At 36.2% G+C, this 16023-nt stretch overlaps 1 protein-coding gene across 7 annotated transcripts in view; it reads left to right on the forward strand.

The window, feature by feature from the left end:
• The window catches only part of KTN1 (kinectin 1), a 110609-nt gene that overhangs the window by 45531 nt on the left and 49055 nt on the right, over positions 1-16023 (forward strand). For all 7 annotated transcript variants that reach the window (XM_047862575.1, XM_047862577.1, XM_047862581.1 and 4 more), the window contains exons 6-11: positions 3584-3700; positions 6323-6463; positions 9958-10064; positions 10875-11007; positions 12363-12450; positions 15751-15917. In XM_047862575.1, coding sequence (XP_047718531.1) covers positions 3584-3700; positions 6323-6463; positions 9958-10064; positions 10875-11007; positions 12363-12450; positions 15751-15917 — 753 coding nt within the window. The remainder of the gene's footprint in view (positions 1-3583; positions 3701-6322; positions 6464-9957; positions 10065-10874; positions 11008-12362; positions 12451-15750; positions 15918-16023) is intronic.

Below are 16023 nucleotides of genomic sequence, written 5' to 3' on the forward strand. Positions count from 1 at the left end.
GTGTTTCTCGTAGAGTGGTTCTGTTCTCATCTCCAGGGACGCAGTGTCTTTTTAGGTCCCCAGTATTTGCAAAAGTAAATTTAGTTTCTCCCTCTTCCTGTCATAGGAACTGTCTTGGTCAGACCTTTTAATAGATATCAAGTTTCCAGGTATAAGTAAATCCCCACCCCTAATACTGCTCCAGAGGAAGGGGGAAGATAAATGCAGGATCACCAGCATAGGATGGAAATGGAGGAGTTAGGACCTGCTGGCCAGTTAGATGAGGTAGCTAAAGAAGAGTCTAGAATGAATGCTTGTTTTTGCTCTTGAGTAACTTGGTAAATTGTGGTGACAATGCTATTTATGAACACTTTGCAGAGGAGGAGAGAGTAGAGGATTGTGAAAAATTTTGTGTAGTTTTAGGCATCCTTTGAATCCTTGAAGTAGATATATTCATTTCACAGTTGAATATGTATTTCTCTGGAGTTGAAAAAAAGATCATAATGGGTGTGATTTAGGAAAATACTCCACTATCAGCAATACACATGGTGGATGTGTGCTAGACTAGAGAGAATGTGGGGAGTGCTAAGAAAATTCAAGAGTGAACCCTGAGAAACACCAACATTTAAAGGGCAAGGAAAGCCACCACAAAGGATACTGAAGAGGAGTAGGAGGAGAAGCAACACCAGGGAGACAGTGGAATCACAGACACTTAGGGATGGTAGAGAGTTCACCAGTGAGGGGAAAAGTCAACAGTGACATGCTTTAGAGAGATGAAGGATGATAAGGACTGAAAAATTTGATTTGATATCATCAGTGAAAGTTTGATTGAAGTACTAGACTGTAGATAATCAAATGAATAGGAAAGGGGACAATGTCCACCCTGAATACCTTAGATGGGAAGGGGAAAACAGTAAAAGCTAGAGGGGTTGCAGAGTTGAAGAGATGTCATGTGTTGTATGTGTGCCTGTGCGTGTGTGTGCACATGTGCCTTATGTTTAAGCTGCAGGATACTTGTGTTTTATATTAGAGTTAATATCCTGAGTTCTAGAGTCAGATTTCCTGGATTCATATCTGAGTTCTGCCACAATGAGATTTGTTTGGCCTTAAGTTACATAACCCCAGTGTCTCACTTTCCTCTTCTCCCAAGTGGGAATGATAATCAGGTTTTGAATATTAAATGAAATAATACATAGTAGGTGCTTAGAGTTCTTAGCATACAGTAATTGCTCAAAAATGTTAACGGTTAATGTATTAGTAAGAAAATATTTGATTTGATTATTTTAGCCAGTCATTCTTGGTGTTGACCTTTAAATGTATTTGCCTCAATTATGTGATTTTTCAACTTTAAATTGTTAACTCTTCTGACTCTATGCTATATAATAGGAGGTTTGCCTACTTAAAATTTTTTCCTACCCCTTCTCCTTTTTCCCATTCAACTTTTGTTAGGGATAGCATTTGTTTGTCAGATACTTACAACATTTAATGTTTACTTTGTGACTATAATTTTCATGTTTTAGTCGCAATTCTGCTGGTTAATGGTGGGTTCAAAGCTTGATAACAGTTCTTTTGCCATGGTGTCTGTATTTGTCTCTTGGTTGGCTGAATTTATTTTTCCTGGAATTTCTTCAGGAAAGGCTCATGGAAACTATATTTCCCAGGTTGTGGCAAGTTAAAATGCTTTTTTGTTGTCATTATAGATGAATGATAATTTGATGGGGTATGATATTTCTGGGTTTCACTTTCTTTCCTTGAGAATTTTCCTACTTGCTTTACCATTCTTTACTCAGCTGGATAGAGGTCTAAGAACACACTGAATTTTGTATTCTTTTCATGTATTTTTGTCAGATTACTCTCACAATAAAAACATCTTTTGGGCAACCCACCCAGATGTTTATTTTTTGAACTTTTCCAGTGTCTACCCTACCATACAAACATCAAGGGATTCATTTTCTTTTAAGTTCAGCAGGAAATTTAATATGGTTTTGACCTTGACTCCTGTGTCCTCTGTATTTTTTAGGATAAAGCATATCTTTTCAGCCATGAGATTTATCCCTTAAAATAATTCAAATAATGGGTATCTAGCAAGCATATACTAAATCTTTGCCTATTGTCTTTGTGTTTCATATTTTAATCCTAAGAGAAAAGCTTTTGGTTTATTTCTACTTCTTTTTTTTTTTTTTTTTTTTAAACTTCTCTCCATCCTAGACTCTGTCTCTTAATATATGTCAGCGGCCTGTCTTGTTTGTTTTCTACTTCTAATTGGATTGTATTTCTGAGATAGTGTTACTTTTACTTCCAGTTTGGGTTTTGCTGGCTCATACTTCATCTCATTCTGTGGTCTTTTCTTTGAGTTTTTCTTGTGAACTTTATTCTTTACTCTTGATTTCCAGAAATGACTACTATAAGATTTTTAAAACTCACAGTGATTTTTTTTATCACAATTTTTGTCTGCTTTTTGACAATCTTTTTTGGTGATTTTTCTTCACTTGTCATTTGTTTTTTGTGTTTTCTTTTTTCATGTATCTTGCATAGACTTTTTTTTGTCTTTAAAAAAAATTTTTTTTAAGTAATTACTTTGAGAGAGACAGAGACAGGATGAGCAGGGGAGGGGTGGGGGGGGGGAGGGAGGGAATCCCAAGCAGGCTCCTTGCTGCCAGTGCAGAGCCAGACATGGGGCTCGAACTCCTTGAAACTATGAGATCGTGACCTGAGCCAACCAAGAGTCGGATGCTCAACTGACTGAGCCACCCAGGTGCCCCGACTCTGTTTTCTTTTTGATCAGTACTCCTCTTTTAGTGAGGGTGTTCCTCTTGGATAAACTCTGTGCCTGGAGATTGACAATGAAGGACCAATGCTAAGTGCTGTTGTTTTCAGGCTGTGTGTGAAAATAAGTTCTTTTAGCCTTTCTGTCTTACCAGATAAAAGACTTCACTACAGAGTATCACTATGAAGAATTTCTCCCAACTCTGCCTCACTAGCTGCTTTGAGTAAAGTTTGTATGATTTCTTCTTCATTCTCACTTCCTTTGCTTCTTGAGATCTCCTTCCAAGAAGATTCCTACCTTCTGTCTTTGTTCCTGATGTCAAATGGAAGATAATTGGTTTTCCATATGCTGGTTGATTGCAGAGAACTAGGCACCAGGGCACTTCTGTAGTCTTGAGTATATTTTGACAGGGTTGTGGAGCACCTGTGTTTGATCTCCATACTTTTGGCAGTCTTTTCTGATGTTATGCTTTGACATTACAGATGATTGTTTCATTTTGGTTGTTTGTATTTTGGTTTCATATTCCTCTTTTGATCTTTTAGGAGGAGAAGGGAGAGATTGCAATCTTGACTCTGGGTTTAAAACTAGAGTCCTATAATTCTTTGTAAAAAATTTATTTCTTGGTTGATATGTATCCTATTGTATGCCTCAGAATATAGAATGATGAAGTGAATCATGAATCATGAATGATATTTCACTGACCAGGATTTGGCAGTCATTCTACTTTATATGTAATTGTGAACTCTGCATTGGCCCAAGAACATTTGATATTAGATGCTTCATTTTCATTAGCTCATGTTAACTATTACTAATTCTGTATTGATTTCTCTACTGTAGTCAAGTAAAGGAGAATTGACCGCACTTGTACATCAGCTTCAAGAAAAAGATAAGTTACTTGCTGCTGTGAAGGAAGATGCTGTTGCTATGAAGGATAGGTGTAAGCAGTTAACTCAGGTGAGGACATTTTTATATTTAAGGGATATATGTTCTGAATCAGAAGCAGTGAAGGACTTCAGAAACCATGTATAATTACAGATTTAATTATTTGTGTAGTAAATTTATACCCAGTTAAAGTCAATTTCTTATACCGTTGTGGTGGTGGTGTCTCACTTCGTCATGTTTTTAAAGCCTGCGGTTGAATTATGAATTTAAAGTAACAGTGCTTCTAGATACATTAATTTAAAATAACAGAAACATTTGCACACTGGGGGCATGTTTCATTTGGATCTGACTTAGAATTAGTCTCTAAGGAAGCACAGAACTAACTAGGTGTGATCTTGTTTAAATCCAGTAGAATAAGTGTAAAACTTATACAGATAATTTATTTATAAAGGTTTTTGTGATAAATATTGGTAACTTTTAATCAATGAAATTCTTTAAACCCCAGAATTTTACTCCAGGAGGGGGGGATATCTTTAAAAAATTGTGTTAAATAATATAGATTTCCAGTTATAAATCAGTTCTGGGGATGTAATGTACAGCAGTATAACTATAGTTTGTAATAATATGTTGTATATTTGAAAGTTGCCAGAAAGTATATCTTAAAAGTTCTTATCATGAGAAAAAAAATTACAACTATAGTGGTGATGGTGTTAACTAGACTTAATGCGGTGATCATTTTGCAATGCGTACAAATCCCAAACCATGTTGTATACCTGAAACTTTCATAAAGTTCTATGTCAATTATATCTCAAAAAGAAATTATATAGACTGAGAACATAATTGAAATTCTATAGAAAATGTGGTTTTATTCTTCCTGAGGTGCTTGTTTCTCCTTTTAGGAATTCAGTACGGTACATGAGGTTTGTATTACTCACAAAACTGCTTGATGACATTAGGATGGCCTCATTTGACTATAAAGCCTTTTAGGTGAATTTGAACTAAAAAAAGTTAATGGAAACACTTGGTCAGATTAAGATTAATCAAAGATTAATCAAAGTTACTAAAATAAGCATGTTTCTTTAAGATTAGAAACCTTAGTATAGTTTTATGTGACTATGGTTTTTGGACTATAATTTAAAAATTAAAAAGCTGTCCACTTCGTGGTAATTCATTAAGCTATACACTTAAGATATATATGCTTTCTTCCTAAGCATATAATATACATCAGTATAACACCTTGCAGATGTATGTGAACTCTTAAGGGCAGCCATTAAGACATAAAAGTTTTAAATTTTGTCAGTTTCTTAGAGGAGGGTGTATAAATTGATCATTCTTGCAAATAATTTAAAGTTGGTTGGCTCTTGGGGTGCTTGGGTGGCTCAGTCAGTTGAGTGTCTGGCCTTGGTTCAGGTCATGATCTCTCAGTTTGTGAGTTTGAGCCCCACATTGGTCTTGGCTGCTGTCAGTGCAGAGCCTGCTTCGGATCCTCTTTCCCCGCCGCCCACTCCCCCCCCGCCCCCCCATCACCCACGTGAACTCGCTGTCTAAAATAAATAAAACAGAGTTGGTTGGCTCTCTTTTACTTTGATGATTAATATTCTAGGAGTTCATGATAGTTGCAACATAAAATGAAATCACCCTTTTGATTTGACTTGGGAAGACAATGAAACTTTGAGTTCTGAGTTTTTACTTTCCCTTATTCCAAGCTTCCATTTTGTTGTAAGCATGTCTTCCTTATCTTTTCTCTTAGGAAAGAGACTTCTTTTTTTCCTCTGCTAGATTTTTTTTTTTTTAAGCCTCTTTCTAAACCCTAAAAGAGAGCTGGTACCTGTGAATAATAGAGAATTAACTCTTTTGCTTTAAAATATCTCTTCCAATAAATAAATAAATAAATAAATAGATAGATAGATAGATAGAAAGAAAGAAAGAAAGAAAGAAAGAAAGAAAGAAAGAAAGAAAGAGCTATTCTTTCTTCTAATCAAGTTAGAATGTAGAATTTATTCTAGGTTGAGCTCTTTAGCTCTTAGACCAGAAAGTGTATTTGGAATAAGAGTAAACAGAACAGCAAAGTGTTTGTGAAGGAATTGGTGTAAAGGTAGATGCAGGTAAATGCAGAAGACAATTTCTTTTTTTTTCTTTCTTTTTTTAATGTTTATTTTTGAGAGAGAGAGTGTGAGTGGGGGAGGGACAGAGAGAGAGGGAGACACAGAATCTGAAGCAGGCTCCAGACTTTGAGCTTGTCAGCACAGAACCTGATGCAGGGCTTGAACCCGCGTACGGTGAGATTGTGACTTGAGCTGAAGTTGGATGCTCAATGTCCCTGACAAATTCTATTTTAAACCTTTAATCTTAGGGGTACCTCATCTTGATTTCAGCTCAGGTCGTGTTCCCAGGGTCATGGTATAGAGTGCCACATGAGGCTCTGCACACGGCAATGAGCCTGCTTGAGATTCCCTCTTTTGCTCTCTCCCCCTCCCCCTCTCCTCTGGCCCTTTTCCCTGTTCGCACGTGCTCTATCTCTTAAAAAAAAAACAAAAAACACAAAAAAACTGATCTTAAGCAGGTAGTTACTTCAAAATTCATCATTGTTTTATTGACATCATTTTGCTGATGCTAAAAATGTCTTTATTATAAATTATGGTACTTATTTTTTTAATAAAATGTTTTCATAATTTTTTTTCTGGTTTATTCTAGGAAATGATGTCAGAGAAAGAAAGAAGCAATGTAGTTATAGCAAGGATGAAAGATCGGATTGGAACGTTAGAAAAGGAACATAATGTATTTCAAAACAAAATGCATGTCAGTTATCAAGAGACTCAGCAGATGCAGATGAAGGTATATTTTTACTTTTTGAAAACAAAATGAAATTTTGCATTCATTTAACTAGGAAACTTTAAATGCCTAATATGTGCAAGGCAGCGTGCTGGGCTATGGTACTATAGCTAAACTGGCTCCTTACGTGTAAGTAAACACCTTTTCTAGGTGCAGATGAGGAAGAAGCTGGAAGGTGACATGTAAATATACTCCATTACAATATTGTAGTCCCCCCTCCTTATTCCTTTTCACTTTCTGTGGTTTCAGTTACCTGTGGTCAACTGAAGTCTGGAAGCAGATGATCCTCCTTCTGACATAGTGTCAGAAGGTCAGTAGTAGCCTAATACTATGTCATAATGCCTATGTCATTTATCTCCCTTCTCATCATGTAGGCATTTTATCATTTCACATCATCACAAGAAGGGTGAATTCAGTATAATAGGATATTTTGAGAGGGAGAGGAACACCTTCATGTAACTTTTATTATAGTATATTATTAAAGTTCTGTTTTTAGTTGTTAATCTCATAACTGTGCCTGATTTATAAATTAGTGATATGTGTGTGTAAGGAAAAACATAGGATACCTAGGGTTTAGTATTCTGCAGTTTCAGGCATCTGTTGTAGGTATTCCCTGTGGATGGGGGGATTACTGTAGAGGTAACCAGTGGGCGCTTTGGAACCATTGGGATGAAAGGTGGGGAAGAGAAAGGTTATAGAGCAGACTTGTTAGAAATGATATGTAAACTCTATTGAATGTTTTGAAACAATCAGGCATTATCAGAGAGTGAAGAAATCGGCACTGGGTTATACTTGGTGTGATTCCTTAGTTCTGTCCTTAGAGGTGATGGGTCCATGGGTCCGTGTTGGGGTCCAGGATGGAACTTTTTAATGCGTGCTTCTCAGGTGTTTCTGATAGAAATTGCCCAGTGATAACAGTTTTTGAGAAATGCAGTAGCAGTTGTGTTTGGAAATCAGTACTAGAATGAGGAGAAGATCTAGAGATATAAATAGAGGCCCTATCTTAAAGGGACTTGTATACTGAAAGACTGGGGAGCCGCTAAAGGAGTTTAAGCAACTCAACAGTGTGATTTTATTAGCAGGTTTTTTTTAAGTTTGTTTATTTTGAAAGGGAGGAAAGTGCATGAGCAGGGGGAGGGGCAGGGAGAGAGAGAGAGAATCCCAAACAGACTCTGCACTGTCAGCACAGAGCCCGACTTGAACCTGTAACACACAGATCATGACCTGAGCTGAAATCAAGAGTTGGATGCTTAACTAACTGAGCCACCCAGGAGCCTCAAGTATTTTTAACTATTACTCTGGTAGAAGTGTGGAGAGTGGAATAAGGAATAATTGGAGGGCTTTTGCAGGAATCCAAGTCAGAGAACAAGGGCCTGAAATCAGATGTTGACAGTGAGAGGTTGAGTTTGAGTGATACAGAAGAGTTAGTAGATGGGGCTTGGTGATGGAATAGAGAGAGCAAGAGAAAAATTATAATGAAGGATGACTCCTAAGGTTTTTGCCTAAGTGACTTAATCTCTTGTTACTTTCACCTGTCTTCTTTCAACATTACACAAGGTTCAGTTCTTACTGTCTTTTCCATATATTGATCATTTTCATGATTCCAGTTAGCCTGGACCCATGGTTGGTTGATTGGTTTTCTTTCTCTCTCTCTTTTTAAGATTGAAATACCACTTTTACTATTGATAAAGAGGCTATTGAAGAACATGGTTTGGGTCTGCTTGTCTGGTGATCTAATAATATTTCCCCTAATTGAACTCTCTGAACCAGTGATTTTTTTAATTATTTCCATTACTAGTTGATGCTTCAAATTTGGAAGCTCTTGTCATCACCTTAAATTTAACATATGTCTAGAATCAAACTCTTGCTTTTGACCAAGTTGTTTTTATTTTCTAATATTTGAGGCATCATTATCCTTATGCTTGAATCCTTTGACTTCTCTCTCTTGTCCAGTTCATAGTTTGTTCTGAAATCTTAAAGATAATTTATTTCTAGGTACTCTTGCATTCAGTTCTTAGCTATTACCTTAGTTTATTGTTTCATACTAGTATCATAGCCCCTTTTTAATAGGTCTCTCATTTCCATTTTAACATGTAATACCAGGTTTTTGTTTGTAAGATACTATTCTAATCACATTGCTAGTCTGCTGAAAATTTTAAAATTAATCTTTACTGTTCTCTAAGTCCCAGTGTTTTCCATGGAAATAAACTAATAGCAAAAAAGTAGTGAATGAATCTGTGGTCCGGTTCTTACCCTGTCCACTGCTCTCTGCTTTCATTTGGCCCAATCCTCTCTCTTTCCAAACCCCAGCCATTTGAGATCTTCTTTCCCATTAATAAATAGTTCTTATTGAAGAACTGATTTTCCTACTCTCAAGGGATCTTTTGTTTCTTAATTCCTACTTCCTAGTCATTGGAAATTAGTCAAGTACTTATAGCACCATCTTTTATTGAGGATGGAAGGTGATTTCACATTTTTCTTTCCTTCTCTCTCTCTTTCTTTTTTTTTTTTTTTTACTTAATTGCATTTAGAAGCCAAGATATAGGTTCTATATGAAAAGTTCTCTGAAAAATAGAAACATATACTTTAATTTCTCTTAACTGAATAGGTTTACTTAAAATTATTAAGATTATTTCACATTCTAAAATAAGGCATATCCCTATGGGAATATAAGACTCAGTGTTCTTTATCTTTTGGTCCTGTAGTTGCGAAATAAGAGGCCATAATATTTTAGTAGATTTTTGTGTGATAAATTTGCCATCTATTTGGTTATAGCTCAATCTGTAACTTAATATAAATATGTTGAACATATTTTCAGTTTTTATTTTGATTACTTTTGATTACTAAGTAAATACTAAATAAACTTTTGATTACTAAAATCTTTAATTACAAATACTGCTAACCTAAAATTGATATAGGTTTAAGATAGAGTTAATTCTATATGAGTCTGTTGGGTAGGAACAAAATTCAGTGTCTTATTTCTCAAACATCTCTACATGTATTTATTTTACATTTCCAGTATAAGAGCAGCAAGCATCTACTTGCATTCTTGGATGTTGTGGCAGCTTGTATTGACTTTGCATTCATCACTATCAAAATATGATTCTTCCCTTAAACTTCTTTTTTTTTTAAATTTTTTAATTTTTTTTAATGTTTATTTATTTTTGAGACAGAGAGAGACAGAGCATGAACGGGGGAGGGGCAGAGAGAGAGGGAGACACAGAATCAGAAGCAGGCTCCAGGCTCTGAGCCATCAGCCCAGAGCCCGACGCGGGGCTCGAACTCACAGACCGTGAGATCATGACCTGAGCTGAAGTCGGAGGCTTAACCAACTGAGCCACTCAGGCGCCCCTAAACTTCTTTATATTTATTTGAGAAGGATGGTTCAGACTTCATTCTATTGATGCTTTTTACATTCTCATCATAATAAAGTTTCTTTTAAAAGTTAGCTTTGGCAGTTATTGTTTCTAAATCTTATGTTTGTAAAATAATTTTAGTTCCAGCAGGTTCGTGAGCAGATGGAGGCGGAGATAGCTCACTTGAAGCAGGAAAATGGCATATTGAGAGATGCTGTCAGCAACACCACAAACCAACTAGAGAGCAAGTATGTTTCCAAATGCTTTGTTTTTAATTGAATGGCAGAATATTTTCATTAAATGGCAGATATTTTCTTGAGGCATCAAAATGTGTTTGATAGTAATTGGTTAGATTTCTGTATTTTACATGTTTTTAAAATGAATTAATTTTCACAATTTTTTTGCTATGTGAAGAACTTCAGCTAAACTATGTGATAAATACAATGCTGGCGCAATGGAACATTGTCTACAAATTTGAGACTGCATTTATAAGTTTTAAAACATCTATCCCCTTTAACAGTAGTTCTCAAACTTTATTATTCTGAAGAGCATCTGACATGTTTGTCAAAAAAGCATATTCTTGAGTCCTACCTCTAAAAGATTATGATTCATTGGCTCTGAGGTAGAGCCCAGGAGTCTGTATATTAAGGCACATTCCTTGTGATAGTGATGAAATTGGCTCTGGGCCATACTTTGAAAACCTGTACCTTGGAGAAGACTAGTAGCATGCTTACAAGAATAAGCACTCCGACTGATTTTAATAGATTTTCAGAACACCAGTTTGAAGGTGACAGTGTTGACTTATGTTCATGAGTGTGTGGTCATCCATTTCTCTTGATTATTTTATGGTGATTTTGGAATCTGTGTAATTGTTACCAGAGTGATTCAGAGATGATACTCAACCAAACTTCATTGTTAGTAGTTGCTTACAACTTTTCTGTTTCAGTTGGCTGTAAGTGGAATTACTAACTCAGAAAGACTAATAGAAAATATGTTTTGTTTGTTCTTTTTATGTATTTGTAATAATGGAAGGTTCCTAATCCAGTTACTGTTTTCAGGCAGTCTGCTGAACTAAATAAACTACGCCAGGATTACGCTAGGTTGGTGAATGAGCTAACTGAGAAAACAGGAAAGCTCCAGCAGGAGGAAGTCCAAAAGAAGAATGCTGAACAAGCAGTTACTCAGTTGAAGGTGACATATTCCCACCTTTATTTATCACTTCATAAATAATGTAGATGTTAAACTTAGGGACCTAAATATAAATATGTATGTAGGTTTGAGAAACGTAGGTTGAGTCTTAAAAGTCTAAGCACTCTGCCTGTATAGAAGCTTGTGCATTAATGAAAGAATTAAATATAGGCTTGAGTTTCAGGTTGTAGACTGTCTGAAGATAAAGAAAAATGAAATTTGCTGATTGACAGATACAAGCCGAATTTCTTCTTGTATATAGAAGTTAGGTTCATAAGGGTGAGGCAAAAACCATGTAGTTAAAATTACCTTCAATATCACTTATCCATAACTTGGAGTTTCGAATAAGTTCAGTAGAAACTATTTTTCTTCTAGCATTGGAATGGATGATTTTCCTTTGCTTTAGCACAAGACCAGGAAATGCTCCAGTAGCTTTCACTTGAGCCATACTACATAGTAATCCATAGTAATTCAGTTGAGTCAGTTTCTTTAGATACCAGAATGGTACTTAGTATCATGAGAGGGTCATGCTGAGATGTGATACATGGGGCTGCTCAGGCTACAGAGGAATAGATTTGTTCCTTTTGTATCTTATAGTGTATGTACATTGAATAGAATGATAAGAAGTGTCCTTTCTTCCTTTGGGGGGAGGATTTGTTGAACATATAGTTCAATTTGTGTAAAGTCAAATGTATTAGATTCTTAGGTCTTGGGTAGAATTCTTCCTGATAGCAGTTCCAGAGTAGGAGGGGTTAAGAGGGCTTTGACAATAAATGAAGGTGGAAAATAGTGCAGTTTTTATTTTTTTGAAGTTTTCAAAAAAACAGAAGTCCCTGTGGGGGATTGATAAAATTGTCCTTTCTTTTATTTAAAATTTGTCTTGCTGGTGTGTTTGCTGCTGGAACTTAGGAATATGAAGTTCTGTATGGATATGGATAAGCATATAGATGATGCTGAAGGTTATAGTCATCATTGAACTCTTGTGCTGTACCTCAAAATAGGTATTTTACCTATTATACCTATTATACCTATGAGTTTTACCAGTAAAGATACCATCCTGTCTTTTGATAGCCAGTTGGCTGAAGAAGTAAAAATGGATAGCTAAATGGATCAGATCTATACATAGTAGTAGTTATAGTTATCTATCCGCATTCAGTTTCTGTAAATGCTGCATATTGGAGGATAGAATGGCTGTGGCTGATAATATCTTTGCAGAAGTCTGGGCATATCTGCTTGTTTTAGTAATGTAGGAGATGATTTGTTGGAATAGGTGGTTTTATGACAGGACTAAAGATAGAGGATGCTTTGTTTTTTTTAATTTGAAGGTTTGTGATTGTGCTGACTTACCCTTTTTTCAGGTTCAACTACAAGAAGCTGAGAGAAGGTGGGAAGAAGTCCAGAGTTATATCAGGAAGAGAACGGCAGAGCATGAGGCAGCACAACAAGGTAAGGTGAAAAGGTATTCATGTAAATTTAGTATATAGTCCTGCTTAAAATCTTCTTCCCTCTGTATCTGAAGAAAGAATAATCTGACCTTTTTGTTTAGGCCAATAAAAATAGCTTTTATACTTTCAGAGTACCTTTATTTCTTAAAGTGTTCTTAGAGTTTTAAAATAAACTCTACTAGCTTTATCTGGAAACATTGAGTTGCAGATAAAATTATAGTTTCTAAGGTAATAGTAACCTTGCTGTGTGTTTCCTATCTGAATTTATTCCCTTTGGTTCCTTGATTACTTCTTTATTTTTCCTTTGTAAGGGAGGACTCAATTCCTGTATGGTGGGGGGAAAAAAGCATTACCATTCCAAATAATTGACTTAAAACAGTCTACTTAAATGTTAACTTTCATTATTTATTTTTTTTAAGTTTATTTATTCTGAGGAGAGAGAGAAAGAGAAAGCAGGGGAGGGGGCAGAGAGAGAGGAAGGGAATCCCAAGCAGGCTCTGTGATGGCTGCACAGAACCTGACGCCGGGCCCCGTCTCACAAGACGGGAGATCATGACCTGAGCCAAAATCAAGAGTCAGACGCCTAACTGACTGCGCCACCTATGTGCCCCTCATTACTTATTCTTAATTTGATGAATCCATCTGGGAGGTAATGGAGCTTGTATTATATGTATTATTTATCTCTATTACCCCTTTTCTCCCACAAAAGAGGCAGTGAGCTAGTTAAATATAGTTCTAAGCAATAGGGTAGGTCATATGGACTTTTGGCTTTTTAGACCTTTGGTTTCCTCTGATTGCATACACCTGGCACCCCTCCACCTCCCTATTTCCCTTTGGCTCAAAATAAATATACCCAAGCTATTTAGAGGCCTTTTTCTTTATATATAAAATTTATGTTTATGTTAAGATACATTAGCTTACTTTTATTTATTTTTATTTTTTTAATATAATTTATTGTCAAATTGGTTTCTTTACAACACCCAGTGCTCATTCCAACAAGTGCCCTCCTCAGTGCCCATCACCCACTTTCCCCTCTCCCCCACTCCCCATCAACCCTCTGTTTGTTCTCTATGTTTAAGAGTCTCTTACGGTTTGCCTCCCTCCCTGTCTGTAACTTTTTTTCCCCCTTCCCTTCCCCCATGGTTTTAAGTTTCTCAAGATCCACATATGAGTGAAAACGTATGTTATCTTTCTCTGACTGGCTTATTTCACTCAGCACAATACCCTCCAGTTCCATCCACATTGCTGCAAATGGCAGGATTTCATTTTTTCTCATTGCCAAGTAGTAGTATTCCATTGTGTGTATAAACCACATCTTCTTTATCCATTCATCAGTTGAAGGACATTTAGGCTCTTTCCATAATTTGGCTATTGTTGAAAGCGCTGATATAAATATTGGGGTACATGTGCCCCTATGCATCAACACATTTGTACCCCTTGGGTAAATTCCTAGCAATATTAGCTTACTTTTACAATTACATTTCGTCAGTGAAGCACACATGAATTTTGATAAGAATTGTAGCTGTAAACTATGTATCTCTCTATAAACTATGTATGTCACTGTAAACAGTAAAGCTTCACTCTGACAAGAAGCAGTCACTTTTGCTTTTAGTATTTTCTGTCATATTTCTAAATAAGCATATTATTTGTACTTACACTGTTATCTCTTAATAGGCATCTGTTGACTTTGTATTACAGGAAATGAGGACTTAACACTCCCACACCATTCCTCCCACCTTCCCAACATTCTACCAGTAATGGCTATGCATTCTTTTTGATTATATCAGCATTCACTGTTTGCATCATTAGGACTTTGTGACTCAATCCTGAGCCAAGATAAACATTAAAACTGCAATTCTTCTCATAAACAATATTAATTTCCTAGAGCTTATTATTGCTTTATGTTTTTAACTTGTTTGATCCTCATTTTCTTATTTAAAATTTTACTTGTGGTTATACTCCTCTTACCATCTTTCCTCCTCCACCTTCACAACATATGAAGTACTGGAGAATCTTCTCAGTTTTTTGGGGGATATCCCTCTGGAGTCTTCTATCTTCCCGTTCCAGTACTTGTTGTTTTCTAGGTTGGCTCCATGACTGTCTTCCTGAGACTGCCTATTGTTTGAATACTCTGTCACCGCCATCTTTCTTGCTTTCCTCTCTCGTTTAATAGCATATCTTTTAGTAGCATAAGAGTATGCCTTTAAGTACATTTGTTGAGGCTTTGCATATCTGAAAATGTTTTTATTCTTTCTACCTTCATGCTTGATTGGTAGTTTGGATGTAGAGTTCTAGGTTATAAATAATTTCCCCCCACAGAAATGTGAAGGCTTTCAGTATTTTAACTTTTACTATTGCTGGTAAAGAAATATTGTACTCTTTCGAGTTCTAATCCTGGATATGACCATTATATGTTTAATTATCAAGAGTTCTTTTTTGAGTTGTGTTTCATTCTGTTACTAGTGTCTTGTTAGGGCATTAATAGATTTTCTTAAAATGTGATATGTGCGCATACACACACACACACACACACACACTCTTTTTCTCTCTATATGCCTCCCTTCCTTGATGGTAGTGGTGGTGAACTTGTTTATGTTATGGGGCCAAAGGCAGCTCTCATGATACCTGGTCTCTCCATTTCCTGAGCCTTTCCAGATTTCTGGAACACTTTCCCCTTCCAAGTTAGTGATCATCTCTCCATTTTATCTTAATTTCTGTGATTTGGAGTTACATTGATACTCTGATTGCATCAAAGATAGTTTGTGCTTGTTGCTTATTTTCTTTGTTGTTTTGGGGTCATTGCTAAGAAGAGAAGTAGGCAGACAAGTTTTACTTTATTCTATACCAGCGCATTTGTTAACCATTAGCATCTTTCTCTGTTTTCCAGGTAGGAGAGTGCGGGGAATGTATAAGAAATACGCTAGATAACTTCCTAAGTGTCTTTGGGGGAAATGAATGCTTTCAAGAAATGATACAACAGTTTTAAACATTCACGTACCATTCGGTTAACACATTTATTGAGTATGTACTATGCGTAAGCCTTGGACACTGCTCTGGGTATAGAAAAAAGGCAATCTCTGATCTCAAAAAGCTCACTTCCTGGGTGAGGAGAAGAGTTAGTACAGAGTGGCAGGTTCTGTGATTAGGTAAACCAAGGCTGCTCAGGGGAACCATGTGCAGGAGGGGAAGAAGAGGAAAGATTCAAGGTGTGTTCTCTAGAGGAGATAATGCCTGCGCTAAAGATGAGTAGTAGTACCAAGCAAAGGAAGAGACCTTTGTAAAATGCAATGTTCTGTTACAGATTTACAGAGTAAATTTGTCGCCAAAGAAAATGAAGTACAGAGTCTTCATAGTAAGCTTACAGATACCTTGGTATCAAAACAACAGTTGGAGCAAAGACTAATGCAGTTAATGGAATCGGAGCAAAAAAGGGTGACCAAAGAAGAATCTTTACAGATGCAAGTTCAGGTATCTGATTTTCCCTTGCTTTTATTTTATTTAATTTTTTAATTTTTTTAAACGTTTATTTTTGAGAGAGAGCACAAGTACGGGAGAGAGAAAGGAAGACAGAAGA

The sequence above is a fragment of the Prionailurus viverrinus genome, chromosome B3 (assembly GCF_022837055.1).
Source record: "Prionailurus viverrinus isolate Anna chromosome B3, UM_Priviv_1.0, whole genome shotgun sequence".
Classification (NCBI taxonomy): domain Eukaryota; kingdom Metazoa; phylum Chordata; class Mammalia; order Carnivora; family Felidae; genus Prionailurus; species Prionailurus viverrinus.